At 42.8% G+C, this 26,007-nt stretch overlaps 1 protein-coding gene across 2 annotated transcripts in view; it reads right to left on the reverse strand.

The window, feature by feature from the left end:
• The window catches only part of UNC5C (unc-5 netrin receptor C), a 248,718-nt gene that overhangs the window by 9,215 nt on the left and 213,496 nt on the right, over window positions 1–26,007 (reverse strand). The window contains exons 8-15 of one of the 2 annotated variants that reach the window (XM_064416988.1): window positions 24,703–24,759; window positions 23,049–23,240; window positions 21,460–21,804; window positions 18,384–18,471; window positions 8,791–8,959; window positions 6,724–6,957; window positions 1,586–1,735; window positions 1,193–1,357 (exon numbers count right to left, since the gene is read on the reverse strand). In XM_064416988.1, coding sequence (XP_064273058.1) covers window positions 1,193–1,357; window positions 1,586–1,735; window positions 6,724–6,957; window positions 8,791–8,959; window positions 18,384–18,471; window positions 21,460–21,804; window positions 23,049–23,240; window positions 24,703–24,759 — 1,400 coding nt within the window. The remainder of the gene's footprint in view (window positions 1–1,192; window positions 1,358–1,585; window positions 1,736–6,723; window positions 6,958–8,790; window positions 8,960–18,383; window positions 18,472–21,459; window positions 21,805–23,048; window positions 23,241–24,702; window positions 24,760–26,007) is intronic. The other variant, XM_064416989.1, reaches the window with a different exon arrangement.

Below are 26,007 nucleotides of genomic sequence, written 5' to 3' on the forward strand. Positions count from 1 at the left end.
CTCAAAAGAAAATATGAGGAACCAGAGCTATGGTTTCCTGATGCTTACTCTGATGTCTTTATCACACTTCTTGAGGCATACATTGGTTTCCATGTTGCAGTTATTACCCTTTCAGGTGATTACCCTTTCATCAAATCTTTCAGTTATGGGATTTTTCCCTAGTTGACCCTATATTCCAGCTCTTAGCAGCCCAAGGTCCTCATGTTCCTCGCTGGAGTTTGGGAATATCACAAGGTGTCAACAACAAGGGGCAATTTTGCAGGAGGCAGCCTTGATCACATGGTATTATTCATTCCCTCTATTCATCCTTGATGGATAGGAGCACAGCACAAGACAAGAATATTATCCTGTTCAGAATCTATTACCAGGCCCTATTACACACAAGCAGCTGAAGATGATTATAGTGTATACTTGCATTTCATTAAAGTTACTTTCAATTCTTTCTCTTCTCTGTGAGGTTAAATTAGTGATTACCTCAATGTGGCACTTATTACAATGATTGTTTATGATGCTTGTTTTACCATCTGTCCTTAATGCTGTGTAGTCCCCAGATGAATCTGTAACTTTATACCCACTAACCAAGCAGATGTTTTGGGTAATGGTGCTCACTGCCAGAGCCCTACAGCACAAGTAACTTTCATCTCTGCTCTTGCAGCCCTTCCCCAAGCCAGCCAGCAGCAATGCTGCCTGAGAGTCTGCTCCTCATAGCTGCCAAGGGTACCAGGGATAAAACCCACCAGCACATTCACTGAAGTCAATGCCACTTCACGCCTGAATTTGTTGCTCCATCTCAGCCCCAAGCTTGACTGCCCCATGAAGCAAAAATTCCCCAGGTGCTACACAACATTAGCAAAAATGTCCCCAAACTTATGATAGTATTTCTTCTGGAAAATGTCAGCCATCAAAAGAAAAATTGCCAAAGACAAAAGCCAGGATGTGTAGTAGTGGCAAAATATGAGCAGAAAAGTTTACTGCAAGCAGACCATCTGATATTTCCTATTGCATAGCAGCTATTACATGGGATCAGAGGGGAGTGGCTTGTGGAACACATAGCACTGACATTTTCCTATTTTCTTTTCTCTCTCTCCAGAAAAATGGGAAACACTAAACAGGTAGCAGTGGGAAAGGTTTTACCTTCTTAGCCATCCCATATTCCTGCAGTCGGATAGAAAAGTACACAAATGTCATTTACCTCTGAGACAGAGCAGTTAAGCTGGAAGATCTGTCCTTCTCCTTCGACCTGCCGCACACACAGTTTGCACACCAGCTCCTGGGTATTCAGACTGAACCTTTCCAGTGTGAAGGTGCAGTGCAGATTCCTCTGACATCCACTCCAAATGTGGTAAAACGGAATTTCCTGCAGGAGGAAAGCAAAAAAGTATAATGAGGGACCAAGGCATGGGTGCTATGTGACTATATGCAGAGACTGCAGGCTCTGTGCTAATGTGACTGTAAACGGTCCAGGGAAAACAATATCCATGGAACTACAGTCTGATTCCTGGTATTTTTTAAACACACCTGTGTGTGACAGTGTTTCTTTAAGCCTCACTGCTAGCATCCAATGTGAATGTTATGTTATGCTCACCTGGTATTTAGCCAGCAGCTTGCTCTTCCAGAGAGAATGGGCAATGTCATGAATGGACAGACGGAGGTTGTGGGTGCTTCCCTTGAAATGCAAAGCTTTAGGCTCTTCCAAAAGCTGCCCACCCATCTGCTGCTCAAGCTGGAGGACCTCCTGCAGTATTGGGACAAAAAGAAGAAAGTGGTCAGGTTTCATCAAGACAGCACACTGGTCTTCTGAGTCCTCAAGGTTGTGTGCTGCAGATGCTGTAACTTGTGTCATACAGATTAAAAAAATACACACAGGCATCACACAGAATTGTGTGTCCCTCTGAACTGGAACTGCATTAGTTGATCTGATTATAACCCTCCCTCCCACCTCCTTCATCCAGCAGCAGCCCAGCAGGGAGACAGAGTGTTCTCTCACCTATCCTCTAAGCAGAAGCTCAATTCTATACTATTCAATTGCATGCAGTCACTCTTTGAGTACAGAAATAGATCAATCTCCATTGCCCGTCAAACTGGACATCTAATGATAGCTTTACTATCTGGTTTTTGGAAACTCTTATTTGTGTAGGTCCTGCCGACATGGGACCTGTGCATACCACTGGTCTGTCAGCTCATGGTCTCCTGCCCGTGGCAGAGCAGTACAGGAGATAACAGATACCAACCCTGACACTGGCCAGCAGCATGGCATGGAAAGATGCTGTGATGGAACATTTTGTTCACACAAATACACAGGTTCAGGGCTACTGAAATACTGATCGTGTGATTAAAAGCTAGCAAGCCAAGAGTCTGGTCATTTTATGAAACTAAATATAAGCTTGCAATTAAAAAGACCACAGTGGAATGTTGTCTACAAACAGCCTAATTGTGGACCACATGGAAGAAGCAAGTATAAAGGCACTTCCATGAGCCCCATTAGAAAACAACATAGCCAGTTTCAGTCACATTTAATTAAAAGAGTCAAGCAGACAACCAGTCTCATGTGACTAGAGACAATCACACACAGTGGAGATGCTCAAGGAATACAGGAGCACACAAAACTGGGATTCTGCCCCAGGCCAAATAAAGGAGCCCCCATTTTAGCTAAACTGCTCCTGACCACATTAAGGGAGGTAGTAAGCATATAAGAAAAGCATCTGGCAGATTCTGAACCTAAAACAATGTTCTTTTATTGGCCATTAGAGGAAAAGAAACAAAATCAGGAAACCTTTCAGATTAAGGTTATGCCAATGAATCAGTTCCAGCTTCTTTCCAGTGCCACCTAATTACTTCATCAAGATGTCTAAAGAGCAGTCGATAGTAATTATCTGATTACTGTAGATCTTCATTATGTTCCAATTACCTCCCTGCAAGGTCCAGAAGATGACTTGTGGAACTGTGTGAGCTAATTGCAGATGCCACCTCTCAGGTATGCAGGGCAGGTGTGCCAAGAAACTGCTCCTGCCCGTGCTGCAGCAGCTGCACTGCTGTGGGGGGAAAATGCAGAGGGATGCTGCACCATCCCACTCACCAGATCTGTGCTTCTAGTTTCAACAACTCATTTCTGGTAGCCACCCTGAGCCACTGTAGCCCTTCCACATGCTCTAACTGGAGGATGCCAAGCAGCCCTTGCTTCTCCCATGCCATTTAGCTAATTAATTCAGAATTAATTTGGAGTCATGACTTGCACAGCAATTCAAACATGCTGGGTGTTTCCTGCCATACGGCATTTTTTTAGAGCAGTGCTAATCTCACTGGCTGGCACCTTTGTGTCCTCTTGAGCCAAAACCTGAGCTGCATATTGCTTGCCCCATGCTGAGGTGGCTTTGGTCACCCTGCCCACTGTGTCTCATCACCCTGCAAGGCAGGAGTTATTTCCTAGGAGAGGGAGCTCTGTAAAGCATCACTCCATCACCCGTGGCACCAGAACAGCCGCAGCTTGGGCCCCTTCATTAAAGGGGCACAAGCAAACAACGGTGTTCAGTCCAAGCTGTGCCTTTCTTCAATAAAAGGAAAAAACCCCACACATTAAATAACAGAGAGAAGATCACAAGCTATTGTGCCCATTTTTGGTTTTTTTTTGAAGACAGCTACTGAGCAACATGAGACAGGTTGGGGAATGTCACCCTGCTACAACCTGAAGTTCTTCACATGCCCCCACTGTGGGAGGCAGCTCTTTCCATCTATATCTGGCTGCTCAGCCCCTGCCACTCCAGGTCACATACCTTAATCTCAAAGGCACACATCAATAAAGAGAGCAAAGCAGATGGATTTCTTTATAGTTATCATATTATTACTTTTCCCTTTTTATTTATTTTCTTTTTTTTTTTTTAACCTTGGGTATCCTCTCCAAAGTGCAAAAATTAGCCTTAAAAAAAGAGGCCAGCACTCAAGGTCACAACTCCCCTCATCCTTGCCTAAAAGGCATTTTTGTGAGCATCCCATCCAGGTGGCTCAGGACCCTGTGGGGCAGAGGATGCTGCATGTGTGATCAGTACTGAGCCCACGCTGCTCCACAGCAGCCAGGGACTTCACTAAGCTGCTCCCACAATAACCGAGCCCTTATTGATGGCACATCATTACACTTCCCTACTGTACTGCGGGTGCCGGCAGCTCAGCTGCGAGTGCTTACTCTGCATGATGAGAGGGAAAAGTCTGCTGGATAAACACTGCACTGAGGTCTATGCTGCAGCTACTTGTCTTCCTTTGGTGGCTGTTAAAACACATTCAGCATATGGCACGCTCATTCCTGGTTGTAAATAATAACAGAAAGCATTTAGTTGTCTATTGAAAAATACACACAATCCCCTACAAAGGCTCTTCCAAAGCTCAGGCAATGCAATATGGGAATATTGCTCTTCCTTACCCTTGCTGTGCTTTGCTCAGAGCAGCCAGCCTCAAGACAGGGAGATGTTGCAGCTGGTGCTTCACCTGCTGCTTACAACTTTTCTTTCCTCTCCAAAATACTTTTAATGTCAGGATCTGCTGGCCCAGCCCTGCCTGCCTGCATGCCTTGTCCCCACACCCAGTCGTAACTACCCTGTGAATGCCTTTCCTTTGGCAATACAGGAGTGCCAAGGATGTCCTCCCAGCATGGCAGGGGCTGCTGCAGTACCAGCTGCTGTGAAAGCATGTGCCAAATACCCCAGACTTTTCTTCTTCTATCTAAATAGTCATAGATGGAGTCTACACAACACTGTCACACAGAGTGAGTCTACACAACACTGTCACACAGAGTGAGTCTACACAACACTGTCACACAAGGATGTACCAGTACACACTGGTTTGCATGCACCAGTTTGTACATGCCTGCTTTTACAGAGGTCCAGAGCCAGCTCTTCCATCTACATCTATTTTATCATCTACAGCTGGTCTACTAGGCTTTTTTTTCCTCAATCTTCTCCTTCCTTACACTTCCAAAGAAGTGCAGTTCATGCACTTGTAAGAGTCTGTGGCCAGCAAGTAGATGTGCTTGTCCTCCTGCAAACCACCAGCTGGCTGGGTCTTGAACCCCATGGGTGTCCCCCCAGTCTTGGGATGGACATGCCAAAGAGAAAGAAAATTAAGATGCAAGAACTGGACATAAAAAAGAAGTAGGTACTGAGTGGGATGGTGGCCTCCTGACTTTGCTCACCTTTCCTCACTAATCTGCAGTCTCACTTTGGGGTCTAACTGCAGCAGGATCCAAACCTGTTGCCCTCCCAGATTTTGTCTGCAGGTAAAGGATGGTTCCCCTGTGTGCCTTTCCTGATCCCTTCTGCTGTCGCACTGAATTGGATTAACTTTACCACACAACTCTCTCTACAGTCTATTAGAAACAGACCAACAGCTCCTGAGTAACTCCTAATTAGATTCCTCAGCTCTGACTGCATTAGCTGGCTGGCCAAGGCCCCTCCAACTCAGTTATTATTACCTCAGGCCTTGTCAAACTCATGGAAAATTATATTATGCAGCACAGGCATAAAACCATCAGGACCTTTGAAGCTTGATTGCTATGAAAGATCCTTTTCACTTTTTTATTTTATTTTTTTAAATAGGAAAAACAAAAGGGAAATCAGACCAGGGAAAATAATTGTTCCTAGACAGTTAGTAACACCAATGCAGTGATAGAGACCAAGCTCCCAGAGGACAAAACCATGCTGAAGGCCCCATGCGCCTTCTTCAACCCTTATACTTTGTTGCCTTTCTTACATGTACAAGAGCACCCTCTAAGCAAAGCCTAGGCAGGCGATATCAGATAGCATAAGGGAGGACAAGCAAGTGTGCTGCTCTCAGTGATGGATGTCACTGTTCTGAAAAACACAAACATTTCCCAGCCAGTGTATTTGGGTTTAAATCCCAATAATTCCCAGCTAGACGTGGGGAAACAAAAGCATGCACAGCAGCAGGATGACTCTGTTTAGTCAGGCTTTGAAATCACTTTGCCACAAAGAAGTGAAGTAGCACTACCTACAACTAAAGGAAAAACCCCACCTTTTAATAAATTCAGTTGTGCAGTTGTAGCTACATATTTAATGAGGGCATCTATTATAGATACTTTCTGTATAAATACAGGTATTTATGAAGAGAAATAGCGAGTATGGTTACCTCTCTGCTCCTCTGCATGTAGTGAGTGTGTTTGTGTGAATGCAAGAATTATGCAGGGAGAGTAAGATTATCCAGTTAGGAATAGCAGCAGCTTTGGTTTATTCCAGTTGTGAATTCCCAACACAAAAAGCTGCACGCGAAGGGATGTAATAAAGCAGTATGAAAGCAGGCAGTGATTAACGGGCCAGAAGCTTCTTTTATCATTATCAAGTATTTACAAAGAAGCATTTATATGTTTTCCCATCTCTGGGGAGCTGGCACTTAGCATTAAAAATACATGAATAACGAATGAAGCCCTGTGAACCTTATGGCCTTTTAATAATGCAAAAACCTTAGGAATCAGGATATGATACAGGTAAACAAAGGAAAAAAGACTGGTGGGTGGAAAATAGTGTGAGATTCCTATGCAAAGGACAATTTATAGCATGTGAGGGTTAAGCTGTAAAACAGCAGCTTGCTGTCAAGCTCTTCTAATCAGAAAAATAACCCAGGGAGCATGAATACATGGAGCAGAGGGTCCAGTCTCTGCTGACTGCAGTCCTGTGACGGCTGGGGAGGGAGAGGGAGAGCAAACAAGAGATCAAGAACCACCTTAAGAGCATCCTGCGTGTCATCGAGGCAGTAGACCCGGATGCTGTACTCCAAGGACGAGCAGGACAGCGGTCCAAAGATGGCCAGTTTGAGACGTTTGGCTGCTGCCTTGGTGATTGACTGTCCCACCAAGGCATAGGTGCTGAGGGTTTCTGTCAGGATATGGCAGGCTTCTGGGTCCAGCTGGATATAGCATGGGGTGGTGAAATTTTCCTCTCCGACCACCACCACATCCTAAGAGAGAAAGAGGCCAAGTTACAGCATGTGACCCCTCAGAGCTGCTCTCCTTTCAGGCAGCAATGCCCCCTTTCAAGTCTGGATGATGCAAAAAGTCCTTGCTGTTTGCCCCCTTAGATTGACTAAGGTCTAAATGTCCTGCTTCCAGCTTTTCTCCTGTGTAGGCACAGGGAGCAGATTTCTCTGGGGTGTTGGTGATGATGTTGGAGGTCGAAAACTCCCCGTCTTCACTCCTGTTTTTAAAGCCCTGGGCTGAGTTAGGCAAATAATGAAAATATCACCAAGACTTTATTGAAGGGAGATATTGCAGAACTAATCACTTGGTGACCATGATTCAGCATCAGTAGTCTCAGGCATGCTAAATAAATAACTGCCCTTCACCTCCTAAGCACGACAATAAGGAGTTATAAAAACTCAGGGAAGGAAGTAACCTCTGTGACAGCCAAATACCACATCTATATGAAATATCACCTGCTGCTTCCTCAGAATAATCCTCTGTGACAAGACTGCAGGATGAGGAAAAAAAAAAATGCTGCCTGAATGCAGATGACCTCCCCACCCTGGGCGTACAGGAAAACAGCTCCCCTGCTAATTTCTCCATTCAACCCTGTGTGCAATATCCTGCACGCAACACAAGGTGCTTTGAATGGCTTTGAGAGGGAGCAGAAGCGAAAGGTCAGCAGCGGGTGACAGCTGCCTCTTGCAAAGCCACTGCGTGCCTCACGACACTCAGCACAACTTGTCCACTTCATCCCTGCTGCCTGCAGCTCTGCAGAACAATGTACACACACCTGGCAGCTGACAAAAGTGGCTCAGCTGGCATTAGACATTAAGCTTGGCTCCCTTGGGCCCAGGAGAGGCAAACCTGCCACGTTTGCAGCAGTGGCACAATCTTTTTTGGAGGGCAAGGTGCTGCTCCATGGCGTGGCTCTGGCAGGAGGTGCTGCCCCGAGTGATGCTGCAGGGTGTGCATCAATGTGTGGGTGAGGCTCAGCTTGGAGGAGCTGCTCCAGGACTGGCAGGAGGTAGAAGATTGCTGTGTGATGGCCAGGGGCCCCACGGATGCTGCACACACACCAGGGTGTGTGCAGGGCTGGCAGAGCAACCTGTGCCTAGGGCAGGAGGAGGATGGGGGAAAATGAAGAGGTGCCAGTAACACACAGTCACAAATAAGGAATGCACGTGTGGTGCCACGAGTTGGGCTGTGGGGTGCAGATTAGCTGGCTAGACAGAGCTGTGTTTGCTGCATGTTCCCTCCCAGTAGGAGGAAGAGCCAGTGCCACAGGCAGGAGGCCAAACACGAGAGGCTTTTGAAGACAATGCTGGACGTGGCACTTCTGCTGCTGTCAGCCCAACTGCCTTCAGAAGCCACCCTGACCTTATTAAACTTACCAGTAGGAGAAAGTGCTCTTGCCAAATTAATTATGAGACCAAACTGGTGGCAGCAGGGACCTAGGAGCACAGAGCTGGAAAGGAGGGCTCTGTCAAGATGGTCCAGCTCTGCTGAAAGCATCACTTTATGCTCCAGTTATAGTGGGAAGATCCTTTTGCCACTCTGCCTTGGGACATTCTCCTGCTATACTACTGGCAAGGAACCACCTCAGGCTCCCACCATGGAAACCTGCTAGTACCAGGAGGTGCCAAAGTGCCCCAAGACAGATCTCTGCTTGGGCACATGGCAGCTTAGACATCTTGTAGGGAAGGGCACTCCTGCCTGCCTGAAGCGGTCACATGTAGCAGCCATGGAAACCCCAAAATACAGGCATCCAGGTTCAGAAAGGCAAGCAAAGAGAGCCCTGCATGCAGCCAGCACACAGGCTGCAACCTCACCTCCCAGGGTCCCTGGGCAGCCTGATGCTTCAGCTGGATCTGCCAGTCCTCTGTGTTAGGCTCTGCACAGTGGTGCATGGTTAAAATGACAGGCCGGGTTAGCAGGGCTCCTGGTGGGCCACAGCTCACCACTGGTGTCAGCAGGGTCTGGCTGTCTTCTACAGGTGGCCTGGAGAGGAGACAGAAAGATGGTTACATTAAGTGAGTTGAAAAAGACAAAAAGGTTCATTTAGGTGTGTAAAAATAAAAAATCCTTCTCTTAAAATAAAAAAAAGATTGTGCAAGCAAAGTAGGTGTCTTTTGTTTTTCTTTCATTTTTCCCAAATCTGTTTTTTTTTTTTTTTTGCTTGTTTTTGTGCCAAATATCATTCATGTGTCAAAATGCAGGTTTAGGTGTCAGCAAATTATAGGCCATGTTTGCTGATTGCACTCCACTCTGAGGGATCCTTGCAGATGGTATGCAGAGGCTTCATTTCACCCACTCCAAAAATGTGGTCACTGCTGCATTTGGCAGTTCTTCAGTGACACACAAAATTGAATGGTGGCTCTTGTAGGCACCACTTGTGAGAACTATTTACTGTCAGGACAGAGAACACTGACAAAGAGAGGAAGACACTGAACTAATAAGCATGTAAGCATGAGTGAAAGTGGTGCACAGCATATCTGAGATGTGCAGTTTGAGCTCTGAGGCATCACCAAACCACTGATACTCCATTTTACTTAAAAGGCATTCAGATCTACTGGAATGGCTATTGCAAATGAGCAATAGCAGGGAGCAAGTGTCACTGCTGGGGAGTGAGAAAGGACGAAGGGATGGTAAGGAGTAGTGCAAGGGTAAAACACACTTGCAAAGCACAAGATTTCTAGTGATTACCCCGAGTTGTTCAGCTGAAAACACAGGTAAAAGCCCAGTGTGCTTGCTGCCAGTCACTAGGAATTGGTGTTATAGGAAATCATATGAGTATTTAGAATGCAGAGTATACACTCTGGTTTGAAAAGATAGTGTGTGTGCATGTGTGTGTGTGTGTGTGTGCATGTGCAAACCATCCCAGACCAACCACTGAGGAGCTTAAAACGAGAGGAAGCATGAGTGACTTTAACTATCCCGACATCTGGTGTATGACAAATACAGCTCAATGTGCCTCATCAACTGCCTCCCTAAATAATAGAGGACAAATTCATGATCCAGAAACCAGCAAGTGGGATTTTAAAACGTTCAATGTGATCTGCACTTAAAATCCTGATCTGCCCACAGGACCACACGTGCTCTGCTCTGGCTGAGGGTTCAGTTCCAGGCTGAATTTACAAATATAAGTACATCTACATCAGTCTTAAAGAAATTAGCTGAGAAAACATTTGTGGTTTTTTCTGAAAGTCTTTGTCATTACCGAGAGAAAAAAAAGAAGTAGCCAGAGAATCCTAGAATATCTCTGTAACCAGAGAATCCTAGAATATCCTGAGCTGGAAAGGACCCACAAGGATTACCGAGTCCAACTTCAACCCTGCACAGAATTATTCCCAAGAGTCACACCATGTGCCTGAGAGCACTGTCCAAATACTTCTTGAACTCTGTCAGGCTGGTGATGTCACCACTTCCCTGGGGAGCCTGTGCCAGTGCCCAACCACCCTCTGGGTGAAGAATCTTTTCCTGATATCCAACCTAAACCTCCCCTGACACAACTTCAGGCCATTCCCTCAAGTCCTGTTACTGACAACCATACAGAAGAGATCAGTGCCTGCCCCTCCTCTTCCCCTCGTGAGGAAGTTGTAACTGCAGTGAGGTGTCCCCTCAGTCTCCTCTTCTCCAGGCTGAACAGATGCAGTGACCTCAGCCAATTCTCACATGGCTTCCCTTCAAGACCCTTCACCATCTTCACTGCCCTCCTTTGGATGCTCTCTAATAGTCTCTCTTATATTGTGGTAGCCAAATCTGCTTACAACATTCAAGGTCAGGCCACAACAGAGCAGAGAAGAGCAGAGCAGGTAATCTTAGATAACATTTTTAAGGAGGCCAAATCAGGACAGAAGCTATTTTGATATCAAATTCTGGTTATTGCAAATATATGTCCATAGTACTACTTTAATTTTGTCCGTCTTAATTCTCCCTGCCTGTCCCATTAATCTCACAGAATGAAAGACAAACTCTTGAGAAATTCTTTTTCAAAATGGAATGAAGGGACTTTGAAAATTACCCCTGGTTGTCACAAATGTTGTGGAGGTTTTTCTAACATTTGAGAAAAAAAAGGGTCTGGCATTGGAAAATTTAAATCTATGCAAATCAGTAAATCCAGATGATACGCATCTGTGGAAATTAACTGATGAGTTTACTAAATGACATAACGATTGTTTCTGAAAACCCATGGACTGGAAACAAACAGCTGCGATATAGATGTCTTTCAAAAAAGATGCAAAGTATAACAATCTGGACAGCTATCATGTATTGTGCCAGTTATTTTAGCCTAAAAAACAATACACAAAATAAATGAAACACAAGAGGAGTACCTAGTCCAGCTCCTCTTGCATACTGTAAGGAATCATTGGATTCAGATTAAGAAGATGAGGAATCACTTTTTTGCAAGGCCAGACTGAATAAATCATTGGACAGTTTTCAACTAGAACATGCCTTCTTTTTATGACTCATTTGCATGGTCATTTTTTTCATAAAATGCAATAAGAAGCTTAAAAAACTCTGAGTGTATCAGTGGTTTTTAATGGTCATCAGCTTTGGGAATTGGTGGATATTTGAACACTCTCCTATGATCTAATTCAAGAAATTTCAAGAAACATAGTATCTTAGGAGAAACATCTCTCAAAAGTATAATATTTGTATGGAAAGCAGATATGACCAGCAATAGACTTAATCATCTAGTTAACCTAACTTCTTCTAAAAGTACTGAGCCATGAAAAATAAAAGGAAATGCATGTTTCAAAGTATGCAAATCATGGTTTTTTGGATTGAATTACAAAAACAAGCAATCAAAATGCAGGAGTGAATATATAATGATTGCCTTAAAAAAATTAATACAATGCCCTTTAGCTGAAAAATGAGTTAAAATTGACAAGCACTGATGCCTGCAGTCAAAAAGCCCCAAAAGGTCATTAAAATAATATGCTACTGATAAATCATACAGTCTGAAGTTGTCTCCAAGTAAAGTTAAGTTTAGTCACTGCTTTGTGCCAAAATTTTTTTAACTGTCAGATTTTAGAACTCTGATGAAGGGCACAATTCTGTGCTGCAGCATTTTATAGCTGATTAGAACAAGTACAAAATGATTATGCAGAACACCAAGTCAGGATGTGTTGCAGACTGCAGAGTGAGGAGCTGAGATGGGAGGTGGATGCAAGCATACAAAGGACATGTTAAAAATATCAAAGCTTAATATTTTTTCCCCATGTTCATAAACAGCATCTTTGTCACCAGACTTACAAGATTTATTGCCAGTTGGATGAGATATGCATGGTCCTGACCATATATTTATATAAGAGAACAGTCTGATTCATGAAGAGCAGAAAAATGGGCCAGTTGTGGAGGTGCTTGACTATACACCCCCAAATTCCTAACCTGGAACACATCAGAGACTGGCACTACAAAATTACTGAACACCTGCTGGTTCTAGTGGCTTTCCAACACCCACCTCACACAGATAAATCTTTAAAAACTGAGATACAATGAATTGCAGAGTTCTCCGGTGGTGAAGTGATTCACTGTCACTGTTCAGGCGAAACCCCAGCTCTGTTAAAGTCTATGCTAAACCTTTCTCTGACTACTGTGGGGCTAGGATTTCTACTCACAATGTGGGAAAACACAATTATTACATTTACAGGTAACAATTATTAAGGAATCACTGCAAGTAACAGTGGAAGCCAGAAGACAATGGCAAAATTCTAGAGAGGGTAAAAATATGAGTAGGAAATAAAACCTTATGAATTGTACAGTAGCTCAGGCTGGAGCAAAACAAGTTCCAAAGAGTTTCGTAGTAACAAATAAAGCAATAAAAGTTAACAACATTTCAGGTGAACTTGCTGCAACACAGCAGGCATCAACACGTAATGTGACACAGTGACAAGAAGCAAATCTGATTTCTGGTGTTGTATGGGACAGGGCATATCAGAGCACATCACAGTGATATTCCCTTTCCTCTCCAGCTCCACCATGACTGCAGGTAGCAGCAGTGTGCTTAGGGACCACCACAAGATCTCAGAAATAAACATAAACACCTGAAATTCCAAGGAATGAGGCTAAGCAATGCAATGGCACAGACAGAAGAGAGGTGCTCTATGACAAGTGACAGGGAAAAGAAACAAAAATCTCCCAAGAAATCTTTTTTCACTTCTCACTGTTTTCAATTTCCATTTTAAAACAAAAGGATTATGCTTTACTACAGCTAATGAGAACAGAAACAGATGCAGTAGACAAGATACATTATACAAGGGATATTAATCGTTCTTCTTCAAAGCATAAACCAACAGTAATTCATGGAATTAGTAAACAACAAATTTCCCTGAAGACGAGTTACTGTGTAGTCACTCATCACAGGCAATTTTATTCCTTCTCCTGAAATAGGTGATGCAGCACCAGCAAAGGCAGGATCTCAGCCTAGAGGAGCACGTGTTGTGACCAGCATTGAGATTTATGGGTTAAATAGATTATGTGTTAGACTGTGGGAGATCAATCACAAACAGAGACACGGGGAAGCTTATAAAGCAAGGGAGTTATACCTATGAGCAGAAATTATCAAAACTGTGGGCAATCCTTTAGGCCATTATACAAATATAAAAAACCCAAACCAAACCCCCTACAAAAGCCCCCATCAACATGGGTTTCACTTTAGGTTTGCAGCAGTCTTGGGATAACTTATTAGAGGAGACTGGCCACTCAGCTGCATAATTCCAAAAACAAAGAAATGTTTTTGTTTTACAAAGATCTGAGACTAAATTTCAACTCACTGCTTAGTGTTTCTATTAAAAGGCACTAACAGTAACTGCAAGGTCTTCAGATATTTTTAGATGTTTTCCCATCCCTCAGAGATTATCAAGAACAGTCAACTTATATTTAAAAGCAAACAAACTTTTATTCACCATATCTGGCCCCTTCACAATCAAATTTGTGGTTTTAATGAGATTACTCATTCAAAACCGTCTCCCTGTAATAAGCCAGACCATATTCATTAAGGTAGCTGTCAGACAGCAGATGTGAGCACCACTAGATAAATCTCTGCTCCTCAGTGGAACTACATTGTGCTCCCTGCCACTGTGCTCCAGGCAATCACAGCAGCTCAGGAAGCACAGGACAGAGCAGGGAGAGAGGAATGGCTATTTCACAGCAACAGGTTGCAACCCTTCTACACAGTTTAGCCAGAAGTTAAGAGAGAAGATATTTTATTTCTCCTTTCATTGCTGGGGCTTTATTTTTTAATATGTGTTCCTTCTTATGTTTCAAACTTAATATTCTCGACAGACCCTGGTTCTTCTGACAGTCTGTCTTCAGAAGAAAAATATTCTGAGAAGTTTGCCCTCCCCTTTTGCTCATGCTCTAGTCTTTTTCATGTTGAATTTTTCAATTATAGTGACTGGCACTTCAAGAAATTGTCTTCTGGAGTTGCAAAGTAATTTTGTTTATGCGACTGAGATAAGGAAGGTGGAGAAATGAAATGTGGACGACTTCAATTTCTTTTATTTCACATCACTAAGCTTTAGATTTACTGGTGAAAAAGCAACATTACTCCTTGGATCACAATCATTGATCAGATACTTGACTTTATATTAAACTCTGTGCATACATTATGAAACCATTGATACAATTCCTGGCAAGGCTCATCTGACCTTTTTCTCTTTCAAGGTAGCTAATTTGAAATTTGCACATTTATGTGTGTCTTCCATCAAGACCTTTAGGAGTGTTGCTTGCTCTGTTCTTCAGGGTTGTCAAATTTTGTGGGCACAGCAACCTCCACTCTCATTTGGAACACCTCCTGTGTGATGGATTATACAGGAGTGTCCTTCACAGAGCTGTAGCTGTTTTGTGCAGTTCCTGCCTCTGATTAGAGCATGCAAGAGTAGCTCCACCTAAAGCTGTGCAAGCTCAGCAGGGGTTCACACAGGAACACAGGAACTGCCACACAAGATAAAACCAGTGGTCCATCAAGACCCAGACCCCATCTAGCACTGACCACTGCCAGATGTTTCTGAAGGAAACACAGCTCTGCTAATTTAGCTCACAGCGAGATTTGTTTTTTAACCTGAGGCGGTCAAGCAAATCCTGGAGGCTAGAAGTTTATACTTATGCTATTTAATCCTTAGGATTAAATTACGCATTAATTAAATAAATTAATTAATTTGTGAAACCCAGGCTCTCACAGATGCTCATGGGAAGAGGCTCTTGCCAGGTACTGGCCAACATAGTGTGCTGATTTTACAGATGAAACCACTGCTCAGGAAGGGACTCCTTGCAAATCTCAAAGTTGGTGACGCTTCCCCAGACTAAAGGAGAGAGCATCTGCTCACTACTGAAAAAGACACAGCTTTGAGACAGAAACCTGTCTGATAGCTGTGAAATATTCTCATCGGGTTGTCATTTTTTCAGTTACGTGTATACACATAACATAAATGTACTTGCATGTGTATGTACATGTGTACAAACATACACCCAAATATAATTTTCCCCACTGTAGCTGCTTCATAAAGAACATGGATCTTTTTATGAGATCAGCTAGGGATGAGAGCCTGGGATCTGCCTGCCACCTATCCTGCTCCAAATGACAGAAGAATGAGGGTGATTTGGCAGGACAGGAGCAGGGATAACACTCTCCTGAAGCAGCAGTCCAGTAGAAGAGAAACCCCACTGTGCCACGAGTATGCTGACACACTTGGAGGAAACAACTGCCTCCAATGGTGTTTACTGCAAGCTATCAGAGCCCCAAATCACTGCCAAAGGATAATGTGTTTAGGGTGACCTTCCTGCTCTCACATGCTTTGATGGATATGAAATGGAATAAACAGACTGTCTCAGAAAGCTCTCCTAACCAATCTGCAAGGCAGCACAAAGAGTGATATTACTGGGTTGTGAAGTCTCTCAGATTTCTGTATTACAGTTTTCAGAGACTAACTGGGGAGATTTATTACGAAAACAAAGGGAAGAAAAGAAAAAGGGAATTTGCAGGTGTCTGGTAGATAACATATTTTCTGTTTCTGACTATTCAGAAATAGTTTCACAGTTCTACAAAATGTGAGCTAGATCTTAAGTTGTTGGAGATATGTGAGCTGGCGTGGGGACCCTCTCTGTTGCTGATCTGGTTCTGCTGGGGTAGCACTGTGGAGACCACATTCTCACCTCAGTGCTAGTTGTAATATCAAGGACAAGGCTCTGCCTTCATTTCTGATAATAACATGCATTTTATAATTTCCTGTGTGTCCCCTTCCAAATGACATCAACACATAACAGGACTTTTCAACCCATACACATTTGCACAGTGCTCGTGAAAATAAATATATGGCCTCAGAGGGTTTGTTGAACACACTGCAGTTACTGCCTGGCCACAAAGCAAATGTCTGCAGCTCGTCCTTACTGGGGACTATCACTCTCTGCTAGAGTGCTACAAGAGTGCAGTAGCTGATTTAAAAAATAAATACGCCAAACAGCAACTTGTAGTACCCATATGACTCCAATTATATGAAGCAACATCTGTGGCCCATGCAGCCAGAAAAAAGAAGCTTTGACTGAACTGTAGCTCTGCCACAGAAGTGAAGTGCCTGGTAACCAGTCCTGCAGCAGGAGAACATTACAGCTGGGAGCCACCCACCCCCTTCCGCTCTTTGGCACCTGGGGAAAGGGGGCAGAATATTCAGTTCTGAGTGATCTAGACAACAGCCAATGAGCTCCATCTCAGAAGAAGCTGCTTTCCAAGAGCATGAGGAGCCGTGTGTGTTTTCTGAAAAACTGCCACAAATCAAATAAGCAGCTGGACTCTGTGCACCCAGAAAGTGACTGCCACCACAATAAAATGAGCTCTGATGCCCTAAGGCAGCCTAATCTGCTTTTCTCTCCCAGGGAAAGAAATCACTTCTAAAATCTTGATTATAAATGAGGATTCACACCATTCTGTTTACTTCTGCAGGTGTCCTTTGGCATACTTGCTCAGGTTGGCAGACAACACATCTCCAGCCATGCTTTTCCCAACACAGGTTAACTTATCCCTCTATCCTCTATGTGACTTGCTGAGTTACAGCTTTCACAAAGCATGCAGAGGCAGCTTTATGGTCCTTGAAGGAAATAAATTAGACATGTATGTGACATTAGTTTTCCACAGCTGCATGAATAAAGTAACAGGGATTCCCTCCATAACTGGCTGGAAAGAAAATAATTGCGTATACAGCACCTTCCAGGAATTAAATAATTTTTTAAAAGAATTAGGTATTTTGGAAAGGGAGATTTAGAAGCAAGCTGAATAACAGGGGATGCCACCTGATTTTTTTTCCTTCCTCAGGAAAGAGTCTTTGTTCAGTACTGTTTGTAAACCTCTTTCACAGCCAAAAGTAATGGAAATATAATCAATACTAGCTATGAACAGAGACATTTTTTCTGTAGCTGCAATTAGCTATTTTCAAAGAGCGGCTGATGAATAATGTATGCAAAAGGGTGGGTAGAAGGATTACTTAATTTTTCTTTAAGCAGATTATTTTAGCTTGGGTGAAAGACTACCAAGCTAAAGAATAGTGTTCAATATCACACAGTGTATAAACAGCTGTGGCTTAGCACATAATAAAAGCTATTAAGAGGCTGAGCCAAAAAACATATCTAGCTATGAGGAGGAGAAAGAGGCAAAGTACCGTGTAATGACTGCCTCAGCTTCACATTTGCCATCCTGCCTTTGTGCACGAGTCCATTCTGCAGCCTAAGATCTCACCTTTCTCTGCATTAGGGTTTTCTAACTGGCTCCAAATGGTATCTTGGCCTTTTTGTCAACAATTATTTTTTCAATTTCAAGGCTGCCAGATCACATGCCAGTAGACATTAAGACCTAGAATATGAATTTGCCACACATTCAGGTAACAGGAGACAACCGTGGTCATCCCAGCATCAGGTCTGTGTGCCCTTGGCATGTGCTGTCAGGGGCTAAGCAGCAAGGAGGTGGAGGACACCAAAAGGCTTTGGCTCTGTCCTCTGCATGGTAAAATAAAAATTCACCTTCACTCTAACAGGAGACGAGATTTTCCAAGTCAGGTGCTCAGGCACCTGTCCCTCCACTGATTTATCACCTTTCTCCTCTGCTCCCTTCTCCTTTGCAGCACAGGTCTTTATCAAGAGGTTACTTCACACCTTCTCTGCTGCACAAACTCATGCTGGCATATTTTCCTTGCTCCTCTACAATTCAGTATCACCCTGACCTGAGGACTTGCTGCAGAATGCAACACGTGATTAGGGAAGCAAATGTGTGAGCTGGTTTTGTGGCAAAGTTTATCCTTGGCTTTGCTTGTGCTTACCCCCAAGTCAGCAAACAGCTTCAATGCAGTAGGCTTTGCATAAGTATTATTACCACAGGTCTTCAGTTACTGTGCGTTACTCTATTAATGTACAAGAAAATAAAGGCAGTTTTTACCTCATGTTCTCCTTCCTGTGAACTGTCAGATACATTTCATAGACTCTCCCTTGTGGAACAGCTCCCGCTGGGATCAGCAAACTTACTCCTGCAGAACAGAAGAGGCACAAAAGATAAGATGGAGAAAAAAGAGGTGAGTGTGTCTGTGGAGAGGAGTGACAGGAGAGGCAGAAGATGAAGCCTGATAAGCCAGATTTTCAGCCACCCTCACCACCAGAATGTAAATGACCTCAGCAAAATATGAGAAAAAGCATTTACTGTATCCCTGGTATCTTCAGTGTCCAGCTGCCTGTTCTCTTTCCTCTGCACTGAACAACGGGAATGGAGAATAGGTTTTTCTTGCCTTTCATTTTATTTAAAGAGCAGACAGATGGTTACGCTGTTGCTTACCTTGTAAAATGATGGAAAAACAAACAACTCTGACTAAAATTTCCAACAGCTGTAATGGGACATCTCTCCCTAGGCAATTCTTACTTAATTAAGATCAGGAAAGAGAAGCAGTGGAGCACTGTCCCAGGAAGCAACAAGAACTAGTTTCCTGAAAGATGGCTTCTGTGTCTGGCATCCTGTGCTTAATGCACTCACTTCCCAGGGAGGAACTGAGTCTGCCAGGGAGACAAAACTGGGCTTCTTGGTTTTTGAAAGTGCCTAGTCCTGTAGAGTGGCTCTAAACTGGGATATGCAACCTTGAAAAAAATGTGGGCAAATATACTCAGCGTCATTTTTACTAATGACTTGCTGCACACTTGATTAAAAAACACTGTTCTTATATTACTGCCATTTAAGAGGTGTCTTGTCTCTACATTACAAACATGGCCTATGAACTGGCTATTTCACTCTGCTGGACACATCTCATCCAGCTCTCCCTGCAGATGTGGATTAGCTGGAAATCAGTGGCAAGGATTGGCATACACAGTTATTGTTACCACATAGCTGAAAACAAACCTAGAGGAAGATTATTTACATATATGTGTTTACACTAGAGACACTATAGACACCTTGCAAGGCTCTGCCTCTTTTCTTTAGCATACACAGTTTGGTAACACTGGACACCTCCCGTGTGTTGGTGTGCAGGGCATCAGTCCCATACACAGCTTTGAAGGAGAGGGGAAGCCAGGACAGCATTTTCCACAGATGTCTTCTGGCACTTGTGTCTTTACAGCCTGTTACAACCTAACTTGTGCATGCTTGCAGCTGTAACAGGGCAGGTGTACTGAAACTGAAAGGCTTTGATCCTTTGAGGAGGACGTACACCTAGAAGCAGCACAAGGAATACAAGCTAGCAGCAGAAAGATTATTTTATTTTACAGAACCATTACTTTAATAATTTTGAAGGGATTACAACATTGAATGTTTTTCTTTACAAATTGATATTAATATATGTGAATTAACAATGACTAATAGACTTTGCTGATAATGAGCACCACTGTGCCATATGAAAAGTGAGTATCAATATCTATCTTCAGCTGCTACTTAGAAAAATATGAAATCCAAGACTGTATAGCACAAATTTTCAACATTGCTCATCAGTCAGCACCAGATTTATTGAAGTAGTTCAGCTTTCACTTAAATTTAATAGATATTTTTGCTTCCCATTAGACAGGAGCTCAGAGAGCAGGGTTATGGGTCCAAGCACTTTTGGCTGCTTCAGGGGCAGTGTGGGACTGCATCCTGGAACCAAACCACCCAGGTACTGGGCCACCTAGGCATTTTGCTTCCTCTATAACATCAACAAAAAAGAATTGATCCAGCAAAGGCACAGGGGACAAGGGTAGGCACCCTCTCCTTGGTGAGGGTATTTGCTGTAAAATGGCCAAGCTGTGAGCTGCAGTTTCACATGTGCTGTGGTACTTTCTAATCCAGTGAAACTGGGCAGGTGTGTTCCTGACCACTGTATACCCTGCACATTCCTCACATCAAAAGATTTATGTATTTTATTCATTCTCACCTTAGATATTAATGTTGCTCTGCAGTATCATGCTAAACCCATGGGAACATCTAGGTGCTGAACTTTCTTAGAAAGAACATCAACACTTCATGTAGGAACCAAGCAGCAGCAGCATGGCTCTGATAAAAAATCTTTCTGAAAGGCCTGAGCTCTCCCAGGGCTGCCCAAGAGCTCCTTGGATGCTCTCAAAGTGCCTGCTGGTGTCAGGGTGGCCTGAAGGGACCTGGAAACCTGACTTTGTGCTGTATGAGAAAGACTGAGCAGCACGTTGCATTACATCAACAGGCCCTCAATGCTCAGTCCCTCTATTTCCTAGTTGTAAAGCAAGTCAACAATAAATACAGGTAAAAAGCCTCCCAAAAATGGTGTTCTGCTGCCTGACTTCAATTGCACATAGACTGCCATGAATTGGAAGTGTAGCAAACAATTTGTTTTAAAATTAATTTGTTCTTTTTTAGTACAACAACAAAATAGAGGCTTACTGTATTGAAGTCCCTTTTCTAGAATTGCATCAAAGGAAAAGGTGATGCTGAATTGCACTTGACACAGGGAAGCTCTGAAACCTTGCATGTCTCAGAAAGTGGCTAAGACTGTGCAATAAGTGGCTAAGACTGTGCAAAGTGGCTAAGAAGTGCAATATTCTGTTTAGACTCACACAATCATTTAGGTAGGAAGAGACCTTTAAGATCATTGCATCCAATCATTAACACATCACAGTGTTCACCACTAGATCACATTCCTAGGTCTTACTTGGGAGAAGAGACCAATCCCCACCTTGTTGCAGCCTCCTTTCAGGCAGATATAGAGAGGAATAAGGTCCCCTCTCAGCCTCCTTTTTTCCAGGCTACACAACCCCAGCTCCCTCAGCTGCTACTCCTAAGACCAGTGCTCTTGTAATGTCTTCCTCAAGCCTGTAGTGTTTAAAAGGTGGCCAGGACTTTGGGTAGAAAATATTCAAAGCACTTTTGTAGATGGAAATGGAGGGGGGAAAAAACCCCATCTATTTCTTTTGATCAAAGAAAAGGCAGAGTCCCATGCGTAGACTTTCTTTCCCCACATAAAAACAAGCTAACACCACTTAATCCCACAAAGCAGTTGCACCTTTAGGCCAGCATGGCTAGCACTTACCTGAATTGGGAATTACTAGGTGGCCTCCTAAGGAGTTGAAGGTCCCAAAGGCGGTGCATGATGGGTCAGTTTGCCGAGCAAGGCTCTGGTTCTTCATGTTCAGGGTCTCATTGTCCAGCAGAGACTGCGTAATCTGTGGGGACAGCTTGGAGGAGAAGTCAGAGAGGTCATCCTGGGGAGTGACTGCACCGGAGGTGTTATAAACCTTGATCTTCAAGTTAGGGAGCGGGTCCAGGATTGGAGAGTTGGTCATGGGGATTTTATCAGAGACATCATGCAAGGCATACACAGGACCCCTGTACATGGCTGCAGCAGAAGTGAGGTCTGGTGGCACTGCCAGGAGGTCTGCAGTGGAGATGAGAAGGAAGAACCATGTTATTTCTCTGTTCTGATGACTTTATTCCAAGCAACAATTTGGATTTGCATTTTGCCTTTCATTCCAAACATTCAGATATGCAAAGTCCCTGAACCTTCATCTCCATTTCCATGAATTCTCCAGCAAACTCCCAGGGCTCCTATTGCCCCAGCTGCTTTGGAATCCAATTGCTGTACAAAATTACAGCACGCTTCTGCTCTGAAGAGTTTTCACTGGCGGTATCTTTCCAGGCTGCACTCAGATTCCAAATATGACATGCTTAGCTTCAGGGCAAGATGTTTTCATCATTCAGTAGATCAAGTTATAACTAAAAAACCCCTCCCTAAATGATATGTGACAATCATTAGCCAATTTTTCTAACTGGCCTAATGACAGCATTCCTGAAATAAAAATAAAAATAGACAACAAGACTATGAAGTCATAATTCCATGACTCCCTGCAGTGAGGGATTAGTACCTGCATCACATTTTTCTAAGATTTGTTTTAAAAGTTTCTCCAGCAAAGAAAACACCTCTGCTAATTTTACATGTAACAACTCTCTTGTCATCTTAACTTTTACAGTGTAGATATTCTTCTGATGTAGATATTGGGAAAAAAGAGGAATTCTTCAGCCTGAATAAGTGTCTTGATAAAGGCAGCACTACCTTTAAAGGTTTTTTCCTGGCCAGTGAATGAGGAAAAAAAAAATCAAGCTGTTATGCACCAGTGATAAAAATATTCATTATTAAATTATGCTCTACCACAACTGCTACATTTTCTATTAAATGCACAGTACTTCCCAAACTACTATTTATACCAGTGGAGACAGGACATAGGAAGAAAAGCTATTAGTGAAATAAAGGGGAGGGAACTGTGGTAGAATTACTGTAGTATCACTCCTGTGATGCATCCTGCCTCCATTGTTTCTGTCAGAGCTCTGCCTTTGATTTCAATTTGAGCTGGACCTGTATTTCCATAAAAGTGTCTGAGTTTTATTCTCACACTCATGCTCTCTCTTCAGAAGTTAAATTCACCTGCTTTATACTCTTGAGCACAGCTGACAAATGCCACCATGGGTTTTGAGCCTTATACAACCAGAAACAAATGAACATGATCTTTCTTCTTTTTATCAAGCATCAACAGGCATCGAGCGGTATCATTCATGCAGCCCAAGAGACCATAACCCGATAGCATCTCTCTGAATTGGTCAAAATGGAGTGAAATGCTAACTAACCTTGCCTTGCAGCCTTGATGTTGACAGGCTGAAATCCCCCATTTAGTGCCGAGGAGTCAATGATATCCGACTCAAAGTCGCGGTGGTTCTTGCGATAGACAAACAGGGCCACGACCACGGAAATGGCCAGGCACACGATCACGGCAATGACGATCCCCACGTAGAGAGCAACATCATCTGAGTCAGGAGCAGCTGCAGGGAGAGAGGCCAGGAACCTTCAAGAAATGTCCTCCTTACAGGGACTTTCAAGAAAACACGTTCTTATTATTCTCGTTTCCTGCAGATATTTACTGCCCTTTTTATAGGCTAATTTAAAATCCATTTCCAACATCATATAGCAGGTCTATGCCCTTTTGATAGAAAACAATCCTTGACTTCTCTCTAACTTGTGTTCTAACTCTTTACCCATCAACTTGTTCATCTGTCTAATACTCAGGCTAAGCTACTAAGCAAAACACATAATAGACTTGTAAAAGACCTAGTCTTATAAATCAAATTCACCCTATGAAATGAGATTATGTCTTAGTGACATAATGTCATAATATTGGTATTTAGAAGTTCATCTGATATCAAAAAACCCATAGGTTTTCAAACATCAGAAGCCTTATTTTTACTTTTAATGAAATAAAACAACCCAAAATTTCATTTTCTATGGAACACCTGTAATATCAGGATATATCTTTGGTTGGTTTGTTTTGTTTTTTTTTTAAATGTAACCTGTCATTACTCCCTTCCATCCATTTGCCTTCAAAAATATAAGCCAGTAAATTAATACAGCAGAGAATCAAGCATTGAATTCTCATCAGTGGCATTAACAGATACATATTAAGATAAAAGCTGAAGAAAGTACAAGAAATAATGTGGTAATTTACCAAAAGGAACCAAAATTTATTAGAGCTGTCTTGTGAGGAAATGGCTATGATATTTCTACTAGCTGCTTGTACGTATCTACAGCACCAATTCCAAGCTAATCTCCAGCATCATTATCCACCAGACATTTTTTTTCCAAAAGGTCTGAATATGTGTTCAAAAATTGATGTATTTCTATACAGTAAAGAATCCCATTTTTAGAAATAGCCTAATGAAAAAAGGAAGTGAAAAAACAAATCAGACTATTTTAGTACCCCATTTTTGTTGGTTTGAAACATGTGAAATCACTTTTATTTTATCTCTTTTAGCCATTTAAGCCAAGCTGCCCTCCAGCTGCAGAGGTGAGAGCTGGCAGATGCAGAAAGGGACTGATCAATCTCTGACAGCTCCGGGCTACCAGACCTTCAATTTACCAAACTTGAAACATCCCATTTTTAACCCGGCAGTTCAGGAAGCAGAACTCCTGAGTTCCGGCTCAAAGACAAGTTACCCTTCCACCACACTCCGTCCAGTTGCTAAGGGAATTTTAATGAGAAGATGGCTCATTCTCTCCAGTTTCTGTCTCTGAAGCAGCATCTTCTCCCATTTCCCTCGTGCACAAAGGCTCTTATAATCCTGTGTCTGCTGCAAAGCACCGTGCCTGCTGTCAAGCAAGCAGAATGTCACCCTGTTGAATAGGTCCCTTTTTTGCCTAGTCACACTGAGCTTGCCTAACTATAAAGCCTGACCCATGGAACAGCATCAAATTAGCATCCAGGAACATAAAAGCAAACATTAAACTTACAAGAAAATCCATATTCATTCTGGGTTCTCTGTTCAGTTGAAATAGGATAAATGAAACCTTAAAAAGAAAGAAATTAAACAAAAATGGGAACAAAATCAAATGAGAAGAACAAAAAAATGAAGCATGAAAAATAGTTTAATCAAAAAAAAAAAAAAAGGAAAAGAAGGAAAAGAAACTGATGGCACTTTAGAATTCTGACACAGCACAGAATTATGATTTTGCATCCCCTGTCTCCTCCAGAGCCTTACTAAGAATTAATAAGCAGGCAGATTGAATTTCTAAGCCAAAATCGGTCTCGAGTCACTAACTTTGGAGTGCTTAAAGTCTTTCTTTTATTGAGCATAAACTGTAATGGATCTAATTTATTTCAGACATCTAGGGTCATTAGCATATGGAAAGTCTTTTTATCCTTATCCCTGCCATATGCTTTAATTCCCAGGACATGTTCGGTGAGGCTCTAAACAGTTTTTATATTTAATTATAATAGCTTGCTGTTGATCTAATAGAGTTAAAGGAGACCTGTTGTCACTGGTCAGAGGTTAAATACTGATTCGTGGAGCAGTCTATGCACAAAGCCCTCTCTCTGTATTTCTTTGGAATTATTTTTTCCTGTCCTTATTACATGTTCAATAGGAATTTCTTGGGGAGTAAAGAATTTGTCAGCAAACAGTAAACGGAGTGGTTTCTCTTTGAAATCATTACAAAATCAATAAGGCCCCTGGGTCAGATCATTATTTATTTGAAATCTTTGCAAGCACCATATATCGACAAAATCATAACACAATTTACAGCTTTATTTCAGGATGGATAAAGAAGAGATATCATTTCCTTTGTCTTTTCCTTCTGCAGTCCCCACAGCACAACACACTGGAGCTGCTTAGTTCAGACATGAATCCTGTGAACTCACTAAATATCTCCCATGTGGCAAATGAGTGAAGTGCTCCAAGTCCCATCCTGCTGGAAAGGTGAATGACAAATCCCAACTAAGCAGGGGAGTCACTGTCTGGGATGGGATTAGAGTCAGTGTAAGAAAGAAGGTACCTCTCCTCCATCACCTTCCCTTAAGTTCTCCTGAAGGGAATTTCACCCTCTCCCCTTTGAATCACACTGCAAGGAGCTCACTCAGCTGGGCACTCCCTGCAGGTGAGACAAAACTGGAAAATTCCCTCCTGGTGTGTGCCTAATCCACAGGACCACGTTACAGGCAGACCAGAGTAATAATCCCCAGATCCCAGAACCACTGAGCTTGGGTGATCTGTTGTGAGCATCTGTTGTGCTCTACACAGATCTTGCTGCTGGCTGTAT

The sequence above is a fragment of the Passer domesticus genome, chromosome 4, assembly GCF_036417665.1.
Source record: "Passer domesticus isolate bPasDom1 chromosome 4, bPasDom1.hap1, whole genome shotgun sequence".
Classification (NCBI taxonomy): Eukaryota; Metazoa; Chordata; class Aves; order Passeriformes; family Passeridae; genus Passer; species Passer domesticus.